Source organism: Muntiacus reevesi, chromosome 18 (assembly GCF_963930625.1).
Source record: "Muntiacus reevesi chromosome 18, mMunRee1.1, whole genome shotgun sequence".
In the NCBI taxonomy this organism is placed as follows: Eukaryota; Metazoa; Chordata; class Mammalia; order Artiodactyla; family Cervidae; genus Muntiacus; species Muntiacus reevesi.
The window spans coordinates 17,975,950-17,993,975 of record NC_089266.1 but is presented as its reverse complement, the minus strand read 5'-3'; the positions used below and the strand labels follow the sequence as shown (position 1 = coordinate 17,993,975).

General features: G+C 49.8%; 1 protein-coding gene across 1 annotated transcript in view; it reads right to left on the bottom strand.

Annotated features, from left to right (window-relative positions):
- Nucleotides 1-278: 278 nt before the first annotated feature.
- Nucleotides 279-18,026, bottom strand: part of EFTUD2 (elongation factor Tu GTP binding domain containing 2) — a 36,145-nt gene continuing 18,397 nt past the window's right edge. Inside the window, exons 10-28 of the mRNA XM_065909450.1 lie at nucleotides 17,454-17,620; nucleotides 15,582-15,706; nucleotides 12,103-12,166; nucleotides 11,628-11,718; nucleotides 10,147-10,282; nucleotides 8,869-8,996; nucleotides 7,915-8,108; nucleotides 6,678-6,789; nucleotides 5,892-6,032; nucleotides 5,292-5,393; nucleotides 4,260-4,342; nucleotides 3,509-3,595; nucleotides 3,157-3,283; nucleotides 2,866-2,953; nucleotides 2,122-2,240; nucleotides 1,933-2,027; nucleotides 1,336-1,489; nucleotides 1,071-1,178; nucleotides 279-743 (exon numbers count right to left, since the gene is read on the bottom strand). Of these exons, the coding sequence (XP_065765522.1) occupies nucleotides 648-743; nucleotides 1,071-1,178; nucleotides 1,336-1,489; nucleotides 1,933-2,027; nucleotides 2,122-2,240; nucleotides 2,866-2,953; nucleotides 3,157-3,283; nucleotides 3,509-3,595; nucleotides 4,260-4,342; nucleotides 5,292-5,393; nucleotides 5,892-6,032; nucleotides 6,678-6,789; nucleotides 7,915-8,108; nucleotides 8,869-8,996; nucleotides 10,147-10,282; nucleotides 11,628-11,718; nucleotides 12,103-12,166; nucleotides 15,582-15,706; nucleotides 17,454-17,620 (2,217 nt within the window). The 3' untranslated portion in view covers nucleotides 279-647. The remainder of the gene's footprint in view (nucleotides 744-1,070; nucleotides 1,179-1,335; nucleotides 1,490-1,932; nucleotides 2,028-2,121; nucleotides 2,241-2,865; nucleotides 2,954-3,156; nucleotides 3,284-3,508; nucleotides 3,596-4,259; nucleotides 4,343-5,291; nucleotides 5,394-5,891; nucleotides 6,033-6,677; nucleotides 6,790-7,914; nucleotides 8,109-8,868; nucleotides 8,997-10,146; nucleotides 10,283-11,627; nucleotides 11,719-12,102; nucleotides 12,167-15,581; nucleotides 15,707-17,453; nucleotides 17,621-18,026) is intronic.

Sequence of the window (18,026 nt, the reverse complement as noted above, 5' to 3'; positions counted from 1 at the left end):
GAGACCTCTGACCCCAGAGACCCAACCACTCCCCAGCCCCCTGAGGGGCCACCCTGGGAGGGGAGTGGGGGCGGTAAAGAGGCCTCAGTGCTCATGGGAACACCAAGTGGAGAGGCAGGCGCTCCTCCCTGGGGACCAGGCAGGAAGAAGGCGGCAGCTGGGAGCAGAGACAGGGAGGCCTCGTGGGAGATGACAGAGACCCAGAACCCAAGTGCCACGAGCCTGCGCTGAAGGGAAGAGGGTGGAGCAGCGGGGATGAAAGGAACGGACCAAGGCAGCGGTCAGAATGTTCTGTTCACTTATAAAACATGTCTAAGGTTAAACTTCTACTAAAAAAAAGAGATTTCATGTAAATCCTGAAGACAGGGCCCCTCGGGCTTCAACACTTCCAGCCCCTTCTCCTTCCAGGACCCTGAGTTCCTCTCTGTTCTCTGGCAATGGAGCCAGGCTGAGGCCGTAGGAGGAACCAGGAGGCCCAATGTTCCTCCCTCTGGGCTGGAGGCTTGGGGGCTCCGGGCTTGTTGAGGACGGCCACAGCAGCCCCAGACACGTTCTGACCAGGTGGAGTCTGAGTTCCACCAGGGCCCAGGTTTAAGTCCAGAGTGTGGCCCAGCGCAGGGAGCGGGAGCTGCCAGGCGGCCTGGCGCTCACATGGGGTAGTTGAGCACTACATCCTGCTTGGCGAGCTCCAGCAACATAGGATCATCGAAGAACTTGCTGATGCTCACGTCCTCGCTGAGACCCTGCAGAGAGTCGGGGCAGAAGCAAAGACGAGTCCTGTGTGACTGCGCTGTGCTTGGTGGGGGGTGGGGGGGATGTGTTGGCTGAGCTATTTTGGGAGTCCTGCCGTTAGGGTATCATCACAGGGCAGGAGAAGGCTCTCCCTTCCCAGGCGTGCGGCCCCAGGCCTGGGTGCCTGAAGCCTGGGAAGACAACATCTCCCCACACTGCACAGTAAAATGCTCTCAGTCTTTGGGAGGAGGGTCCAAAAGCAAGAAACAAAGAGCGATCCAGCTCCTGGTAAGACCACCTGGGTGTGGAGGGACAGCCATGGGCCTGAGGACACGTACCTTCCTACGACGGGTTTTGATCATAAATTCTCGGGCCAGGTGGGGAGCTGGCTGTGGTTCCAAGGGGCGGATGACAATGCTCTTGTCCAGAGGGTCACCAGGTACAATCTGAAAGGCAAAGCGGTTTCAGAGCTGCCTGGCCGAGAAGCAAGATGCTTCTCTAGGATGCTGGTGATCCCCCTGGAGGCCTGGAGGTGGGCAGGTCAGAGGGGACAGCCTTGCAGAGGTGGGAGACCATAGTGGCCAGCCTGCACCATCTTCTTACCTGCCAGTGGTGGAAGACAGACAAGGAAAAGGCCTGGCCTTGCGTGTGAGTTCGCAGATCAGTCTCAAAGCCGAAAGAGTCAATGGCTGGGATGAAAGCTTTGATGGTGTAGAGAGGAGAGCCTGGGATGGGTGCATCCTGAGTCACATGTCCCCTGAGACAGAAAAATAAAGGCTGAATTCCTATCCCCGTGGAGGCCAAAAGCAGAGAAGCAATGTACCCCAACTATTGACCATCAGAGAAAAGAATAACCACAAGTGCCCCACAGAGGGCAGAAACGATTCGGGCTCTCCCCACAGCTCCTCGTTGAAGTCAAAGGGGCAGCACCCTGTGGGCAAGAGTGGAAGATTGACAGGACAAGGCCCTGCAGACCCTCCCACCACTGACTGACACCCCCCAGGAGCTCTCTGAGGAGGGGTCCGAGGAGAAACCTTAAACTATGATGTGTAGTAAGGCTGGGGATGCCTCATTCCTTTCCTGCTTCCTTCTGTAAACCTAGGCCTCAGGAGTGGAGGGTGTGGGGAAGCCAGTCCCTCTGAGTTCCTTCTCCTTGGAACTCAGGCTCACTGCCCCTTCCTCAGGTGCCTGGCGGCTCACCTGCGCCTGGCCAGGACCGTGTAGACAGCAGAGACACAATCTGCGGGGGCCTGGACCTCGACGAAGTAGTAGGGCTCCATCAGACGAGGGGTGGCCTGCAGCAGAGTGGGAAGACAGGGCTCCTCAGCTTGGACAGGGCTGGGGGACAGCAGTCTTGAGGCCCCAGTCAGAACAGCCCCCCTCGCTCACCATGAGAAAGGCCGAGTAGACGACTCTCCGGGCTGTGGGGATGATCTGGCCCCCGCCCCGGTGCAGGGGCTCCTGGGCAACCACTGCATCCAGGATCTTAAACTTGACATTCCGAATCACTGAAAAGGAAAAGGGAGAGCTGCCTAGGGAGTGGCTCTGGCGCTAGTCAAGGGCGCAGGGGCCGAGCAGCAAGGAGCCTCTCGCGGCACCGAAGCTGTTTTGTAGCCACAAGGGATGTGGTACAGACTCAACCTGTAGGTGTGTATTCTAACAGTGTATATGGAGGTCAGAGAGTAGGCGGACGTTTGCAGTGTTGGTCTCAGGACACACTCAGACCACATAAAGTGTCTCAAGAAGTTTGTGTTTCTTTTCCAGATATTTGATTATTTTTGGGTGTAGAGTGTAGAGTAAGTTTTAGGAATTGCACATTTGTCCCCACTGAGTCCAGTCCTGCTCTATAAACCACTCCAATCCCATCCAGCTGATATCCATCCTCAAACACATTCCAGGAATGAAGAGCAAATGCCCACCTAGACATGACTTCCATTTCTAGGATGTACCAAGCCGCGCCACCAGGGCAGGGAAGGAGATGAGAGGAAGCTGGCCCAGGACACGGGACAGCTGTGGGGGCCCCAAGTCACGTCTCCTGCCAGGTCCCAAAGATGAGCCCACCCGGACTGATACACCCGGATACAAGGAGCCCAGAGGACAGGGCGGAGAAGGCAGAGGCGCTGGTCGACTTACACTCATCGCAGAGGGGCCCCTCCCTGGTTCCCCACTGGAAACCTTGAACGATGCTGTCCTTCACCGAGCCAAGAAGAGCCTTGTCCACCTGCAGAGAACGGGAGGGCCCCTCAGCAGTGACCCTGGCCACAGCCAGTTTACAGGGAGGAGGAGGTCAGCACACTAGTAAAAGGAGCCTCTTCTTCACCGGAAGATACACAGTACTTCCAGGAAAAGAAGAACGCTTTGGAGTTTCTTCCACTCAAGAGCTAATAAGCAAGGGCCGCAGGGTCCCCACCAGTCCTGCTGTACCTCCGAGGGCAGGGTATCGTCTACCAGGATGTTGGGGCCAGTGGCATCGGGGCCGAAAGCCCAGATGGAACGGGCAGCCAGCAGATCCCAGTCGTACTTGGTCTGAAAGAACTCTCCCAGCTTCTTCCTGGAGAGGGAGGGAGGGGAATGATCGTGTCAGACAGCCTGAGACTGCTAGTTCCTGGGCCACGGATCCTGCCTTTCTGGGCAACAGTGCCCTCAGCTACCCACACTCTGCCCGGGACAACTGCGAAAAGGGGGAGGCAAAATCCCTCCCCAGAGAGGGGGATGTGTCACGTTAGAAGCTCATCAGGTAAGCTGTTTGGCCCTGGAATCGGAACCAAGCTCTCACCTGTTCCATGTGATCTGGACCACCTCGTTCTCTATGTCCTCTGCGAGGCCCTTCTCAAGGGGCTCGGCGATCATGGTGATCTTGTTCCTGGTAAGAGAGGAAACAGGTAATGAGGAGGGTCAGCAGGACTAGCAGGAGGGTCGTCCCCAAGAAGAGGGTGACAGAGGAAGGAGCAAAGGCAGTGACATCAGGGAAAGCCATGGGGGCAGAGCAGAGCAGAAAGGGCTTGTCTTCTTTCACTTGAATCCATCACTTTTAAAAAAAAGTAAGGCTTGGGGAGAAATGTTCTATTTTAAAGCTTTAAGCAGTATTAGTATATTAACCAGCCAAACAGCAGAGTTGCTGCTAGGGGAGATTTTAAGATAGTCACATTACACAGAGAGGAGAAGTGGCCATTAAGACACTCACCCTGGGAGAAACTAAGGCAAATAATTCCACAGCATTGCGAACAAAAGCAAAAGGGATGTGAGGGCTGGGGTAAAACTCGGGTACTTGAAGCACCCTCATCTCCAGACTCAGGGTCTCTATTTTCACAGTGCTTGTGGCTAGGGTGGGCTTAGGGGGAGGGGAAAGCGAACCTGGGAGTCCCAGGATCACTAGGACCCCCAGTGTTCTTCTACTTTTATTTTTGGCCGTGCTGCGTGGCATCTAGGATCTTAGTTGCCCGACCAGGGATCAAACCTGCACACCCTGCCATGGAAGTGTGGAGTCCTAACCACGAGACCGCCAGGGAAGTCCCCCTGCAACTTACTTCTTATTGGGAGTTTCAGCAAAACACTTGAGGGAGGACGTTTCCACCACCGTCTCACAAAACGTGACAACAGGGTCAGCCACCTGAGACACAACATACACTGTCAGGCAAGGTGTCACTTTCTTGGAAGGACAACCTTCCACCAAAGGGGACTGCAAGGCTCCCCTGATACTATCTCTGTGAGAACCCGTCCTGATCAGAACTAGTGACAAGCACCGTAGCAGGCTCAGGCTAAAAGTCTGTACCTTTGAGGAGAAGCCTGGAAAATTGAGCATAGTGCATAATTCATGTTCCTGAGCCAAGAGCAAGTGGAGGATCAAATAAGGGCCTTAGTTAAGAGTCCCTCAAAGTATCTTTCAACACCCGTATAGCTGTCCCACCAGCATTCACTGACACCTGTGGGTCTGTCAGCACTGGCTCGAGAGACTGACTGGTGAGCGCCCATTCCATCTTCAATGACCCCGGGCAGCATGGCTCCTCCTGGCAGCGCCCACATGTCCCCCTATCGGGACACCTGGTGTCTTTCAGAGCACCAGTCTTGGCTAAGAGGGGGCACTTGAGGCACTCACTCGCACCCCCCACAGCCTTGGAGACAGTGTGTCCACTGGGAGACCAAGGCTGTGTGACAGGCAGTTTAATTCAGAGGCTATATTAAGATTTCACGGGAATCCAGAAGAGCCAGTCCCCGCTCCCTCCTTGAAACCATACATGCTGAGCCCTGATCAGCACAGATGGGTTAGTCATGCAACTATTTTCTTAACGAAAGACCAAGAATAACTCGGCTTGGGAGCCTTGGCTCTGAACACAGACATTGAGAATAACACCCCCTGAAGAAGGCAAACCAGATCTCAAATCCTTCCCATGCCGGGAGCAAGTTCTTGCTTTTCCCACGCAGACCACCTCCCGTACTGCACCCCTCTCCCCTTGGACCTTCCCAGGGAATCACGGGTTTGGTTGCCTGAACAATTAGCCTGGAGCTGTGAGCCAAGCTCCTGGCCAAGCAGGCACTCAAGACAGCAGCAGCTGCTTCACCTTGATGTCGATCTCCGAGTACATCTTCCGCAAATCGTGCATCACGCAGTCCAGGTAGAGCTCCCCAGTGCCCAGGATCACATGCTCGCCAGACTCTTCCACCTGAAAACACGACAACCCTGGGGGTCACAGGCTGGACTCTCCTGTGCCAGCCACAGCAGACAGAGACAGAATCGAGGCTAGAAGCAGGGAGGAGGTGCTGAGCCCACTACTGGAAAAGCCACTACAGTGTTGTTCCATTCCCCTTGGGAAGGATTAGTGGGGAGCAGCGACCTACGAGTCAGTCCTCAAGACACCTGGACCACCGAGCACAACGCTACTGGGTGTGAGGTCATGGACTGAATTCTCATCACAGCCATTTAGGAAAAAACATTGTGTCTGTGGATATAAGCTAACCCTTTAGCCCTGGCCAACTCCTCTAAAAGGTATGTTGGCAGGCTCAGAATGACTCACTCTTCCCTGTATATCTTCTGGAAAATCAATTCAAAGTGTGATTTCTAGGCATCAGAGTCACCTGATGAATGCAAAGCAGCGGTGACACCAGCAGACCCTTCTGCCGGGGCTCTTGGGGCGCGGCAGCAGCTGTGGCCTCGGGCCTACCTTGGTGGTGAGGGACGGGTAGCTCTTGTTGACCTTGCGCAGGCCGTCCAGCATCTTGGGCAGCTCAGAGGGATTGACTGGCTCCACGGCAATCTTGATAACTGATGTGGTGTTGAACTTCAAGGGCCGGAAGATCTGAGCCTGAGACCCAAAATACAGCAGAGCCGTGAGGACACCAGGCCTGAGCAGGTGCAGATGGTGCAGAGGTCAGGGAGAAGCTGAGGGCCTGCTGGGGGGTGAACTATACCCCCCAGCAAGAGCCAGGGTGCTGCTTGGAGGCAACCTGCAGGGCCATGCCTTCCATGTATGCTGGCAGAAAAAGGAGACATAGAATAAAAAGAGCCCCTCCAGGACTTCCCTGGTGGTCCAGCGGTTAAGAATACACCTTGTGATGCAGGGGGCATGGGTTCGACCCCTGGTCAGGGAACTAAGATCCCACATGTCATACGGCAACTAAGCCCATGCACCACAATAAAAGATCCTGCATGCTGCAACAAGAAACCTGCATGCCACAACTACAACCTGATGCAGCCAAATAAATAAATATTTAAAAAAAAAAGCAAGAGAGAGCCCCCCTCCTACTTCCTAGGAGTTGAGTCCAAAGAGAATCCAGGGGGACAGGATCTAGAAGGTGGAGCCCATGCTCCTGGGAGGCCTGGCAGCAGGAAGCAGCAGTGACTCCGGTTCATGCCCCCTTCGAGTTTTGCGGCTTGTCGTTCACATATGCTGGGGCTCCCTGTGATTCTCCAGCTTAAGCCAACCCAGTTGCCTTTTCAGAAACTCTACCTCCTCGTTGCCTCGGGGTTCAGTTATGGTCGCCGTCTTCACAATTGGTTGATCAACACCTTCAATTAGGACCCAGTTGCCAGCAGGAACACGGTTCACTTCGATGTGGTACCTGGAACAGCGTCCAGTAAGTGGCAATGAAACTTGGGAGCAGGGTGTTCATTCCAGAAAACTTGACTGAGCACCAGCTCCATGCCAGAAACTGAGCCAGGAGCAGAGTCAGCAAAAAAAAAACAAAAAAGCTAGATACATTCTACCAGGGGAGGGATTCGATTAAACAACCATATAGCCACACATATGTGTGGTTACAAACTGAAGGTGCCATGAAAAAAAAAAAGGGCAAGGTACTTCATGAGCGTAACAAATCTAATTCAAAGCTGGATGTGTGTAGTAAGCAAAGCACTGCCTCAGGGGTGGAATGTAAGGAGAAGCCAAAAGCACCACAGAGCATACTGCAACTCCCCTACTGTTCAGGCACTGTGTCTGACTCTGAGACTCCATGAACTGCAGCACTGCTGTCCTTCACTGTCTCCTGGAGCTTACTCAAACTCATGTCCATTGAGCCAGTGATGCCATTCAGCCATCTCATCCTCTGTCGCCCCCTAATTTTTTTAATTTTCTAGAGAATGGGGTACATCTGGAGGGGGTGGGGGAAGGTGCTGTTGGCAAGACGCAGCAGCCACCCTACGAACAGGCCAGGCTTGGTTCTGCTTTCTAGCTATAATGCCAAGCTGATGAACTGATCAGCAGACCCCAGGTCCAAGTGAAGTTTAATTCTGCAGATTGGGATGCTCCAAGGGATTCAGCAAAGTTGTCTCTCTTGGTCAAAGAATAGCCAGTGGAGTCTGGGAAATAATGTCTTTTGGGGAAGAGACATGCAGGTTACAATTTAAGGAACACAAAAGAGGAAGAGAGGCTTGAGATGAGTAAACACAGAAATCCTGCTACAGGAGTTCATTCAAAGCATCCCAAAGGCAAAGGCAGGTCTCCTGGCATCAATCCTGGCATCAGCCTTGGTATCAATCCCAACAGTAGCTGCCCTGTGACCCCAGCAACCTCGGACAGTAAGAGCTAGAAGTCAACACGTCTGCTGAGGAAGGGTCACCTTACCCCCATCACAGGCAACCAGCAGCTTTTGTGTGTCCAAGGAGGACCACCCGTCCACCCCTGCCAGCTTGCTGGGGCAGTCCCAGTGCAGAGGCCCAGGCATGCGTCTAGGGGCTCTGGATGGCAGTACCTGGCCACGGAGATCCAAAGGCGGCCCACGGTGCATATCTGGGAGTCTTCCTCATCCTCCAGGGTGTAGTTCTCCCCCAATACTTTCACAGGCTGCCCAGCATGGATGGTGCCACTTAGCACTCGGCCAAAGGCATGAAACTGAACTCCATCATCTGTGCTGTACATCTTGGTCGTGTGGCACATCAGGGGACCCTGGAGATGGGGACAGAGTGTGGCCTCAACTACACACACGCTGGATAAGTTCCACTGTCTCCCCTCCCTTGTCAGCAATGACCTGAGCTCCATGGGGAAGCAGCCCAGACTGAGAAGATAACGTGGTGATCTCCTGAAAAAATTACAATCAAGGCCTACCCCTAGCTGAATTAAGATGTGTCACAGGCATAGCAAAAAAAACCCTCTTCCTTTTTCCTGCGGAGGATGAGGGCACTGGGGAAGAGAAGCAGGTTTAGGATGGCAAACAAACACTGTCAACTTGCAAGACTACAAGACTAACTGGTCCCAAGTTTCTTCAAAGAAGAAACTCATAATTCTCAACTGGCTGTAATGTTTATGCCAAGAAACTAGACAATGCCTGAGGAATGACTGGGAAAGATTGTTTTAAAAGCCAGGACCAGTGAGATTAGTTACCATTTGTTCAATCTTTCCTATCTGTCATGCACCATGCTAAACACAACCACAACCCTTTCTTAAATCTTACTTACTTCTCATAACTTCCACATACAAATTATTACCACTGTATACACCAAAACCCTCAGACTCAGAAAACCTGAACAACGTTCCCAAGATCACATCACCAGGAGTGGTAACACTGGGCTCTGAATTCAGGTCAGTCTGACTATACCTAAGGGGAGGGCCATGCAAGGATGGAGAAGGGATTACTCCTGCAACTGAAAAAAAGAGTTCCCACAAAGGAGGGATGGAAATCAGAGAACAGGGGGGTTATGTTCCTTACGTCAGGGTCACAGTCACTCATGGCCTCGCCAAGGTCGGAATCCACACCACCGGTGTAGGTGTGCTCAATCTTGGGCTTGGCGCCCACCTTTGGAGAGGGGATATGCTGCACACACATGTCCACAAAGCCTGCGGAGGGAGAAGAGATGGCCATTAGTATGAACTCTCACAGGGAAAGGGAGTGGGGAGTTCTGATCCACTCATGATGGTCAGAAAACTAACAGTGAGAGACTGACTTTCAGCTCTAAAAACTACGGGTCTATGATTCTGGGCAGACACGGTACCCTGTTTCCTGGGCGCATGCTGCTAAAGGATTTGGAGTCACATGGATGCCAGGGAAGAGCAAGAAACAGGTCTAGTGCTCCTTGAAACTGAACTGACAAAAACTTGGAAATATCCGTATCAGTCCATGACCTTCAGTGAATAGGCACTTGCTGAGCTCTTACATGAATAAGTAATTCATCTCTTCTTTACAGATGTACTTAGAACAATCTCCATATTGACTCTTCCCTCCGGGAAACACTGCATGTGTTTCTGTTCAAATAGCTATTTTCTTTTCCTAACAGCCAATAAGCCATACAAGAGAGAACCTCCATTAGCACCTTGGGGTGACAGCACATCTGCTTTTAGTTGGGATCTCCTTTGTCAGATGGATGGCCAGCCCAGAATGAACCATCAAAATTATACACTTCGAGGGATTCAGATACCTAATTCCCAACAGACTTAGAACCAAGCGATTGCTATGAGAGCCCTGCGCCATCACCTTTTTTGCCTCTGTGATTTTACAGATGAGAAATCAGTCCCAGAAGGACTGAGTGGCTGACCCGGGATGACCCCATGGGACTGAGCCAGAGGAAGATCAGGACTCAGGTCATCTCCCAGCCAGTCTAGGCCTTGTTCTCCTACAGCACCTGCCTCCTGCATAACTAAAACACCAGAAAGAGGAGCTCACGGGAAAGAGATCTGCGCCTATAACTCATCTCCCAAGTCCTAGCTGGGGGGTTTCCCCACCACTTCATGACACCTATGAGTCTACTTTCTCGACTGCCCTCTAGCAAAAATACCACAATTTCAGAATCTGCTTCTCCATTCCCTTCTGCACGCTCCTCCTAGAAGGGAAATTTAATTGCTTTTGTTTTCCCAAGATAGAATTCCTGGTATCATCCACTAAGTAAAGCAGCTCAGGGAAAAAAACCCAGGTGACGGGTATCTTGACTGGGTTAAAGAAGAGTTCCCGTGATACACGTGGAGGAGATGGTGATGACGACGAGCTCCTTACCTGTGAATTCACCAAAGAATTTTTTGCAGACCAGCCTGAGCAGGGGGCGGATGTTCAGCTTCAGCTCCTCCTTGGTCAGGTGGATGCCAAGCTCATCCAGGGTCCTCGGGAGGCTGGTGTCCACGTCACCCACCACCTGTGATGCATCAGACACCACGTCAGCTTGGGTGACCCAGAGGACAAGGGAGGGCGAAAGGGCAATAGGAAGGGTTACTGCACTGCGTTCTCTTCTACACGGAGAGCTCTGGGCAAGGATACCGACTGGGTTTCAGGGAAATCTTGGTACAGGCTTGGTTAAATGCCCACACCAGCTAATAAACCTGGCTCTCTCAGACAGACCGGTGTGAGTGCTGCCCTCTGGTGTCTGAAAAGCATCATCTCATCTCACTCGGGGAATCCATACCCTTCCTTCCCTATTTAGAGACTTCTTAGATTTAGAGGATCACTGCAATGGAAGGAACCAAAAAAGGTCACCTAGCAGTCTATCGGCTGTCAGAATGGGGCCAAGCTAAATCATCTCCAGCAGACTCAAGGTCTCTGTGCAGACAGGCACTATAAATTTCTTTTATTAATCCATTCTGGTCTGACACAAGATACGAAGTATTTTCCAGCACTAATAAATTTAATCGTGTTATTTTGTCTTGTTGCTATGTTTTCACTATTTTGTCAGTTGGAATGGCCCCACACATTTTGTGTATGTGTGTGTGTTCATTGTGCACAGTGCTTACTAAACACCTGCATAAACACATAACACAGTTACAAAGTGTAATTGTCTTGGGAGAAAAGGTCTGCAAGAAAAATTCCTCTCCAACATTATTGCCCTTTTAGTTCTGCCTTTCAGAGAGCACAAATTCATACAAATGCAACATTATATTTTTTTCTTTGGAGCATCCCATGCGTTTAACTACATCCTTACCACCATCTGATGCATGCTTTTCAATCTGACAAACATTACATACATACATGCCCAAAATAGTCATTAAAATCAAGCTCATACAATGATTCATCTAATGGCTATAAAATACTTCATTTTATGGGATGTACCATAATTCTTTCATCAGATTCTCACCAATGAACCCTTATCGCCAGCTTTTTTCCCCCTTTTCCTGATGTTAACGTATATATACATCTTAATACATATGTATTTTTTATATATGTATAAAAATAAGAACTGGAGGACTTTGAGAAACAATTATATCTGTAAGGCAAAGCCCTGTAACTGAAACTATTATTTCTCAAGTATCACATTCTTTGGAAGAGTCAAAATTTTTGTAAATTTCTCTAGGCTGTCTTTTCTATCTTCCTCCTTTACTCTGATCTCAACCACACTTAAAAGGACTGGAGTGTTCCAGATCCAGAAGACTGACTAATCATCCTCACACTGAGTAACATAAAGTAAGCAGGCTCAGGGCCACGGAGAATCAGCTTTTCCACCTGTGCTTAGAAGGGCAGCCCTGAACCAGGGAACCCGACACACTCACCTGGGCAAGGATCTTATAGAGGGGCTCCAGGATAAACTCCACAAAACTCCTCTGGGAGCTGCTGGTTGGGGCCTTTTTGGTGAACTTTCGCCTAAAGAGATCAAGAGTTACGGGAGATCTAGGAGGGAGAAGGCAGTGTCACCAACCCCAAGGGTGTACTTCCTAAGTTCCGAATCTGAGCAAAGCCAAGCTGAAAGGAAAGAATGTGTGCGGTCATCAAACCTCCAAACAGGGACACCTGAGAGGGCATGGGTCACGACCCTCCCACACGCCTGGGCTGAGCTGTGGGGACCTCAAGGGAAATGCCTCAAACCCTGTTGGAGCACTCGAAGCCGGCTCACTTAGAGGAGGCAAGATGGTAGCTCATGTTTAATTAAGAAGTAAGTTTTCATGGCAGGAACTCGTTCTCTGTCTGTTTTCACTTACTGGGAGGATGGATCACGCCTCCAGAGAGTCCACTTCCCACACTACTTACGTCTTAGGGTTGAAGTAGATGTCACCCCAGAGTCTTTTAGCAAACTCCTGGTAGTTAATGTCACCTGTAAGAAAAACCATAGGAGGAATTCTAGCACCTTCCCCTCCAAGGTTCAGACATCCGCTTCTATCCAGGCAGGCAGGTAAAGATACTAAAGCACAAGGGGCAGGACTGGCCCGAAGCTGACAAGGTGATGCTGGAGCCAAAATGAGCACCCAGGTAGCTCCATCTCCAGGCAGCTCATGACTGAGCTATGGACAAAGGTAGTTTATATTATTTCCTTTAATGGAACAGGCTCAACTGCCTAAATTCTATCCTCTGTCTGCACCTAAACCTGTCCCTTCCACAGTGATGCTGAGAGTTCCTGCATTCCTTCCTGATCCACGGAAGCTCTACACCACTGCAGGTATGGGCAACCTTCCAGTAGCAGCAGCACGTCGAGGCTCCAACTAGCCCCCCACACTCTGGAGAGAAGACACCAAGGCTACCTTTGTGTCATCTTTTTATTTTCACTTAATTTTTAGCTTGACTGCAACTGCTAATCCTCACCAGACTGAACCAAGTCATTGTGGCTTTTATGTTTTTTTAAAAGAAAAATTGTTTATCCCACAAGGCCTCAAAAAATTATCAGGAAACTTATGGTTTATCCCTCTATATCCTTACCTAACCAAATCTTTATGTGTGTTTAGTCACTCAGTCGTGACCGACTCTGCAACCCCATGGACTACAGTAGCCCTGCCAGGCTCGTCATGGGAATTCTCCAGGCAAGAATACCAGAGTGGGTTGCCATGCCCTCCTCCAGGGGATCTTCCCAACCCAGGGATGGAACCCAGGTCTCCTGAATTGCAGGCAGATTCTTTACCGTTTGAGCCAGTATGAAGCCCAGGAAGAGAAGCAAGAGTAAGAATAAGACTGCAACTGTGGCTTTTAAAACTCAAGATCTTCTAAGTCCAGGGCTCGCTGACCACACTTTCCTTTCTTTTCCATGTTATTAGTTACTGAAACTCTCCCTTTCCTGTGAACCACTGCGTCTTTTACACGCCTCTACTCCTGCACTTGACACACACTATACTATAATCACTGGACTGAGCTGTGTAGGCAAAGAACTAGGGCCAGTGTGTGACAGAAGTTAAACAAACACTGACACAAAGAATGAGTGAACATCTCTCTAATCCACCCCCGCCCCCAATCTCACAGTCAACACCAAGCCAATGTTCCCAACCCTCTATCTGACACTGGTGAAAATGTGTAAAGAAATGTCCCTTCCCACATCCTTTCCTCTCTGGCCAAAGATAGGCTAGCCCTGCACACACCACTCCACCCCAATCTTTATTAGCTCATTCCAAACTCCCTCCATGTGCCCCCAACCCAAGCTGCCAGGCCTGCCTGAATACCTCTCCTTGATGAAGAATCCATTGTTCCCAAACAGCTGCTCCTGCATCCTCCCCTTCTCTTCCAACCCAGGGAGTCTGGAACCCCTGGTTCCCTACTCTCTACCATCCAAGCCCCCTCTCCTTTAGCCTTCTCAGACCCCTGGGCCTTTGGAGTTGAATTCCCTCAGCCCCAGCTGCCTACGGCAGCCACCAGCATTCTGTCCGCACCACCTTACTGTCATTCATCACTGTGGAGTTCTGTTTACCCACTGGAGGAAGTTCCCTGAGGTCAGAGATCATTCACCATGCCTTATAATCCTGGTAGGAGGACATGGCTTCAATTCTGGAAGGATGGTGTGACAGAAAAAGCATAAGGTGCATTCTAGTTCCAAGCCCACCAATAAGTTCTGTGTCCCTGGGCATAGCTTTCCCACACGGAAAATGATGGGGAAAGACTCAATGATCTGACTCCTTCCAGGGCTGACATTCTACAAGCCCATACATGGTGTCTCAGAATGATCTTGGGGCCCAGAGCTGGTGTCTGCATAAACACTTGGTTCAAAGGATGAGTAATAAATCTCGCCTGAGGCTCAGGGCCATTTTCAGTCAGAAACTGAATCATCAATGTAATATAATTACATAAACAGTCTTGGATTTTGCTTCATATGCTGATTCAAAGATCATTCAGAAACATAAACTGGAACCCTGCTCAGATGATCTTCATTTACTGTCCATCTAACAATTTTTTTTTAGGAAGAGCCATCTGTAAACAACCAAAATATATGTCTAATGATGAGAAAGTAGACATCCATACAGCGGACCAAAGAGCAGTTATATAAAATTTTTTTTTTTCTGGACGTGCCATGCAGCATGTGGGATCTTGGTTCTCCAACTAGAGATCAAACCCACATCCCCTGCACTGGGAGCATGGGGTATTAACCACTGGACTGCCAAGAAGTCCCAAAATAGTACTTATAGGTAAGATTTAACAGACAAATTCTTATGATCTAATACTAAGTAAATATTTATCTTATGCAATTATATTATATGAAATAAGATCTCACGGATGTAAAACACTGAACAGAGAAAGAAGAAACTGGATCTAAATGCTTGCAGTAGTTATGGTAATGAGGTTTATGGGTGAATTTTTTTCTCTGACTAGATTTTACTGTATTTTTCATTTCCAAATAAGGATGCAGTAAATATATACACATTAAAAAAAAAAAGACCAAGTTTCAGCTGGCCCCTTACTTTCACCAGAGCAAACATTTCCACACTGAGTGAGGCAGGACCACTGGCCAGTGTGAACAGAAACACTGGCGCCCCAGGAGGCCCAGTGGGGCACGTGGGACCGTCTTGAGGGTTGGGAAGTTGGCCCCAGGGCTCGGGAGCTCCGGCTCCAGGGACCTACATATAAAGTCATTCTGCTGGGTGTCCCGGGGGCTGTGAATCCAACCCGAGTTCTCAAGTAGGCCTGTGAAACATCTATGTGCCTGGTGGTGCTGGGGGCTCAGTCGCTAAGTCATGTCTGACTCCTGCAACCCCAAGGACTGTAGCCCGCCTAGCTTCTTTGTCCATGGGATTTCCCAGGCAAGAATACTGGAGTGGGTTGCCATTTCCTTCTCCAGGGGAATCTTCCCGACCTAGGGACTGAACTCGGGTCTCCTGCATCGCCGGCATATTCTTTACTGACTCAGTCACTAAAGAAGCCCCTTATGTGCCTGGATACGGTTGGAAAGACAGCTTGAAGCACCACTGGTGAGAGAGATTCCATCTTTGAAGAAGAGGCCTGCAAGGCTTTGGGAGCATGGATAAATTTCTTTTTGACAAAACCTGTCTCACTTGAGGAGATTCTTGTTCCTAGTATGAGCCCCCTCTTCACCCATTTCTTCCCAGGCACCTTTATCCTTCTACTGTTTGGAGATCGCTGAGCCTGAGAAAAGAGTCTTGGGGCCAAAAAGAGCCCCAAATGCGACTTGGTAACAGTTGATACAGTGCTCTCTCTGGCAGGGACTCTGGCGTGCGGCCCATTTCTGAACTGCTCAGCAGGAAACGCACACAGGACTCTGGGGAAGCTGGGGAGACAGACTGCCAGCCAGCGCTTACCGAAGGTGTCAGCGTAGATCTTGGCAAAGGAGCCCAGCGTGAAGCAGATGCTGTACTGGGAACTGGAGAAACAGACGTTGCCCAGGAGCGGGGAAAGGATCAGGTTCTCGTCCGTGGAGTACATGCTGAAAGAGAGATGACCGAGTATGGGGCTGGGCTGGGCTGCAGCGCGGGCACGAGGAAAAGGGTGAAGGGCAGGACTCGGTATCACAGCCTCTCTCCAGCAGCCGCCCTCAGAAGGGGTTTGCATAACACACACAGCTTCGCCAACAGCCGGCTCCAAGAAAGTGACATGATGGAGCTGTTCCCTAACTCCGGGTAACAAGATGACTTTCCAGAGCTGGAAACACACTGCACGATCCTGGAGAAGTTAACTGCACCAGACAAAGGGAAACTTGGAGGACAAACACCTCAGAACACAGGAAATGAAGCTACTTTGATAAGACAGGAGTACGTTTGAGAAATCTCAATTTCACAAATACAAACAGAAATACCAGTATAAGTAAATGAATGAATAAATGAATGAGGAAAAAAACAGCAACTCTGCTCCCCACTCTCATATGGTCTTGTCTGGCTTTGCTTTACAAATTCCCATTAAAACATTTAGTCTTAAAAGTCATGCAGAAGCCACAGTACCCCAAGTTCACTAGCATTTATAAGAAAACCAGCATATAGGAATCAACCCTAGTCTTCCTGACACACTGCTTTATGGAATTTCTTAATCTAGAAATACAAGTACTGGCTTCTACAGAGCACTCCCCTACCACACTCCCAAGTTATGCTCCCCAAAGGCAAGTGTTTTCAACTTCTTTAAAAGCTGCTTTCTGGAGCATTTACCTCCATATTTCTAAACAATATATTTATGGTGATATTTCTTGTTTGGCACTTGAGATGTGACTTCTTGACTTCCTATTCTAGTAGATCATGATTTAGCCCTACACAACCCCTGCCCTGTCTTCAGACAAGTGGATCATTTCATCTTTCAGACGCTGGCTATAACACTGGGCTCCAGTCATTCTCAGCCTCTCCAGTGTCAGGGAGAAGATATTCCTGTTGAGAACCAGCACTGCAAACTGGGGGTGTTCCTAAAGGTGAACTTGTCCCGGGGCACGAGAGGTCTGTCCTGGATCCTCGGGTGGAAAGGAGTTTTCTCAGCTGGACAGGCTCCTCCCAAGCAAGGGGCCTCAAGAAGTTATCCTGTACATCTTTCCACTACAGGTTAAACTGTCCTTAAGAAATATTTAACCTATTCTTCAAAGCCACCATGATACTGTATTCCAAGGTCTCCCAACCACCATTCATACTTATTAACCTAAACCCCAAATCCATCTTGTTGAAAAGCAGCTTCAGTAAGAAACAAAAGCCAACAGTTCCTTCTCTTACTGAGTCTGTGCTAATGAGATAATAGCAGCTGACATTATTCACCCATAAGCTATTATCACTGAGCACTGTGCTAAGTATGTTAGGTCGGCTATCTACTTAATTTCTTGTAACATCTCATTAGGCAAATACTACTATTCTCTTTTTATAGAAGCAGAAACTGAGGCTCTAAGAGGTTAAGGAATCTGCCCAACTTTACATGGTTGGCTGGTGAAGATGAGACTGACTCTAGAGCTCAGAGAACTGACCGCAGTAATAAACTGAGGATGTGCGGTGAGCTGCCTATCTGGTTAAGGAGCAGAGCTAATGAGGCCAAGGCTGGGGCGTCAGTCCCTACAGAGTCACAGAATGTTCCTCCAGCTGTGTCCAACAAGCTCATCAATGCATGCCGAGAGCTCAGAGTTGCCCCCAGAGGTGTTAAGGTTTATAAGGTTAAGATTTATAAAAACCAGAGTGCCGGGGACAGGAGGTTTACTCCGGGGGCTCCTCTACCTTATTAGTCCGTTGACCTCATCGACAATGTGACGCAGCTTATAGTACGCATCCGTGGGCGGCAGCTTCAGCTCCAGGATCAGCCGGTCAATCTTATTGATGCACACAGTGACCGCCAGCCTCTCCTGCACCGCGTGCTTGATCAGCCGCTCTGTGTTCAGCATCACCTGAGACACAGAAGGTGGGGATGAGTGCAAAGAGAGCAGAACAGGCCAGCAGAGTCAAAGAAAGTTCTATTCTAAAATATGGAGAATGTGGAAGAGAGGAAACAGATCATGAGGGGGAGGCAGAGGGTATCTTATTCAACAACAGAGTCAGAAATTTTAAGGGGTGACCGTGTAGGGTTGAGAAATGAATAAATACACTGATGACTTTGGGAGGCAAGTTTCTCGGTGCCAGGGAAGGAACCGAGAAAGGCTGAGGAAGCTGTGGGGCTGAAACAGAATTGTGGGTGTTAGGGAAATTCCCTGATGGTTCAGTGGTTGGGACTTGGTGCTTCACTTAGGCAGCCCAGGTTCAATCCCTGGTCAGGGAATTAAGAACTAAGATCCTACAAGCCTCAAGGCTCAAATG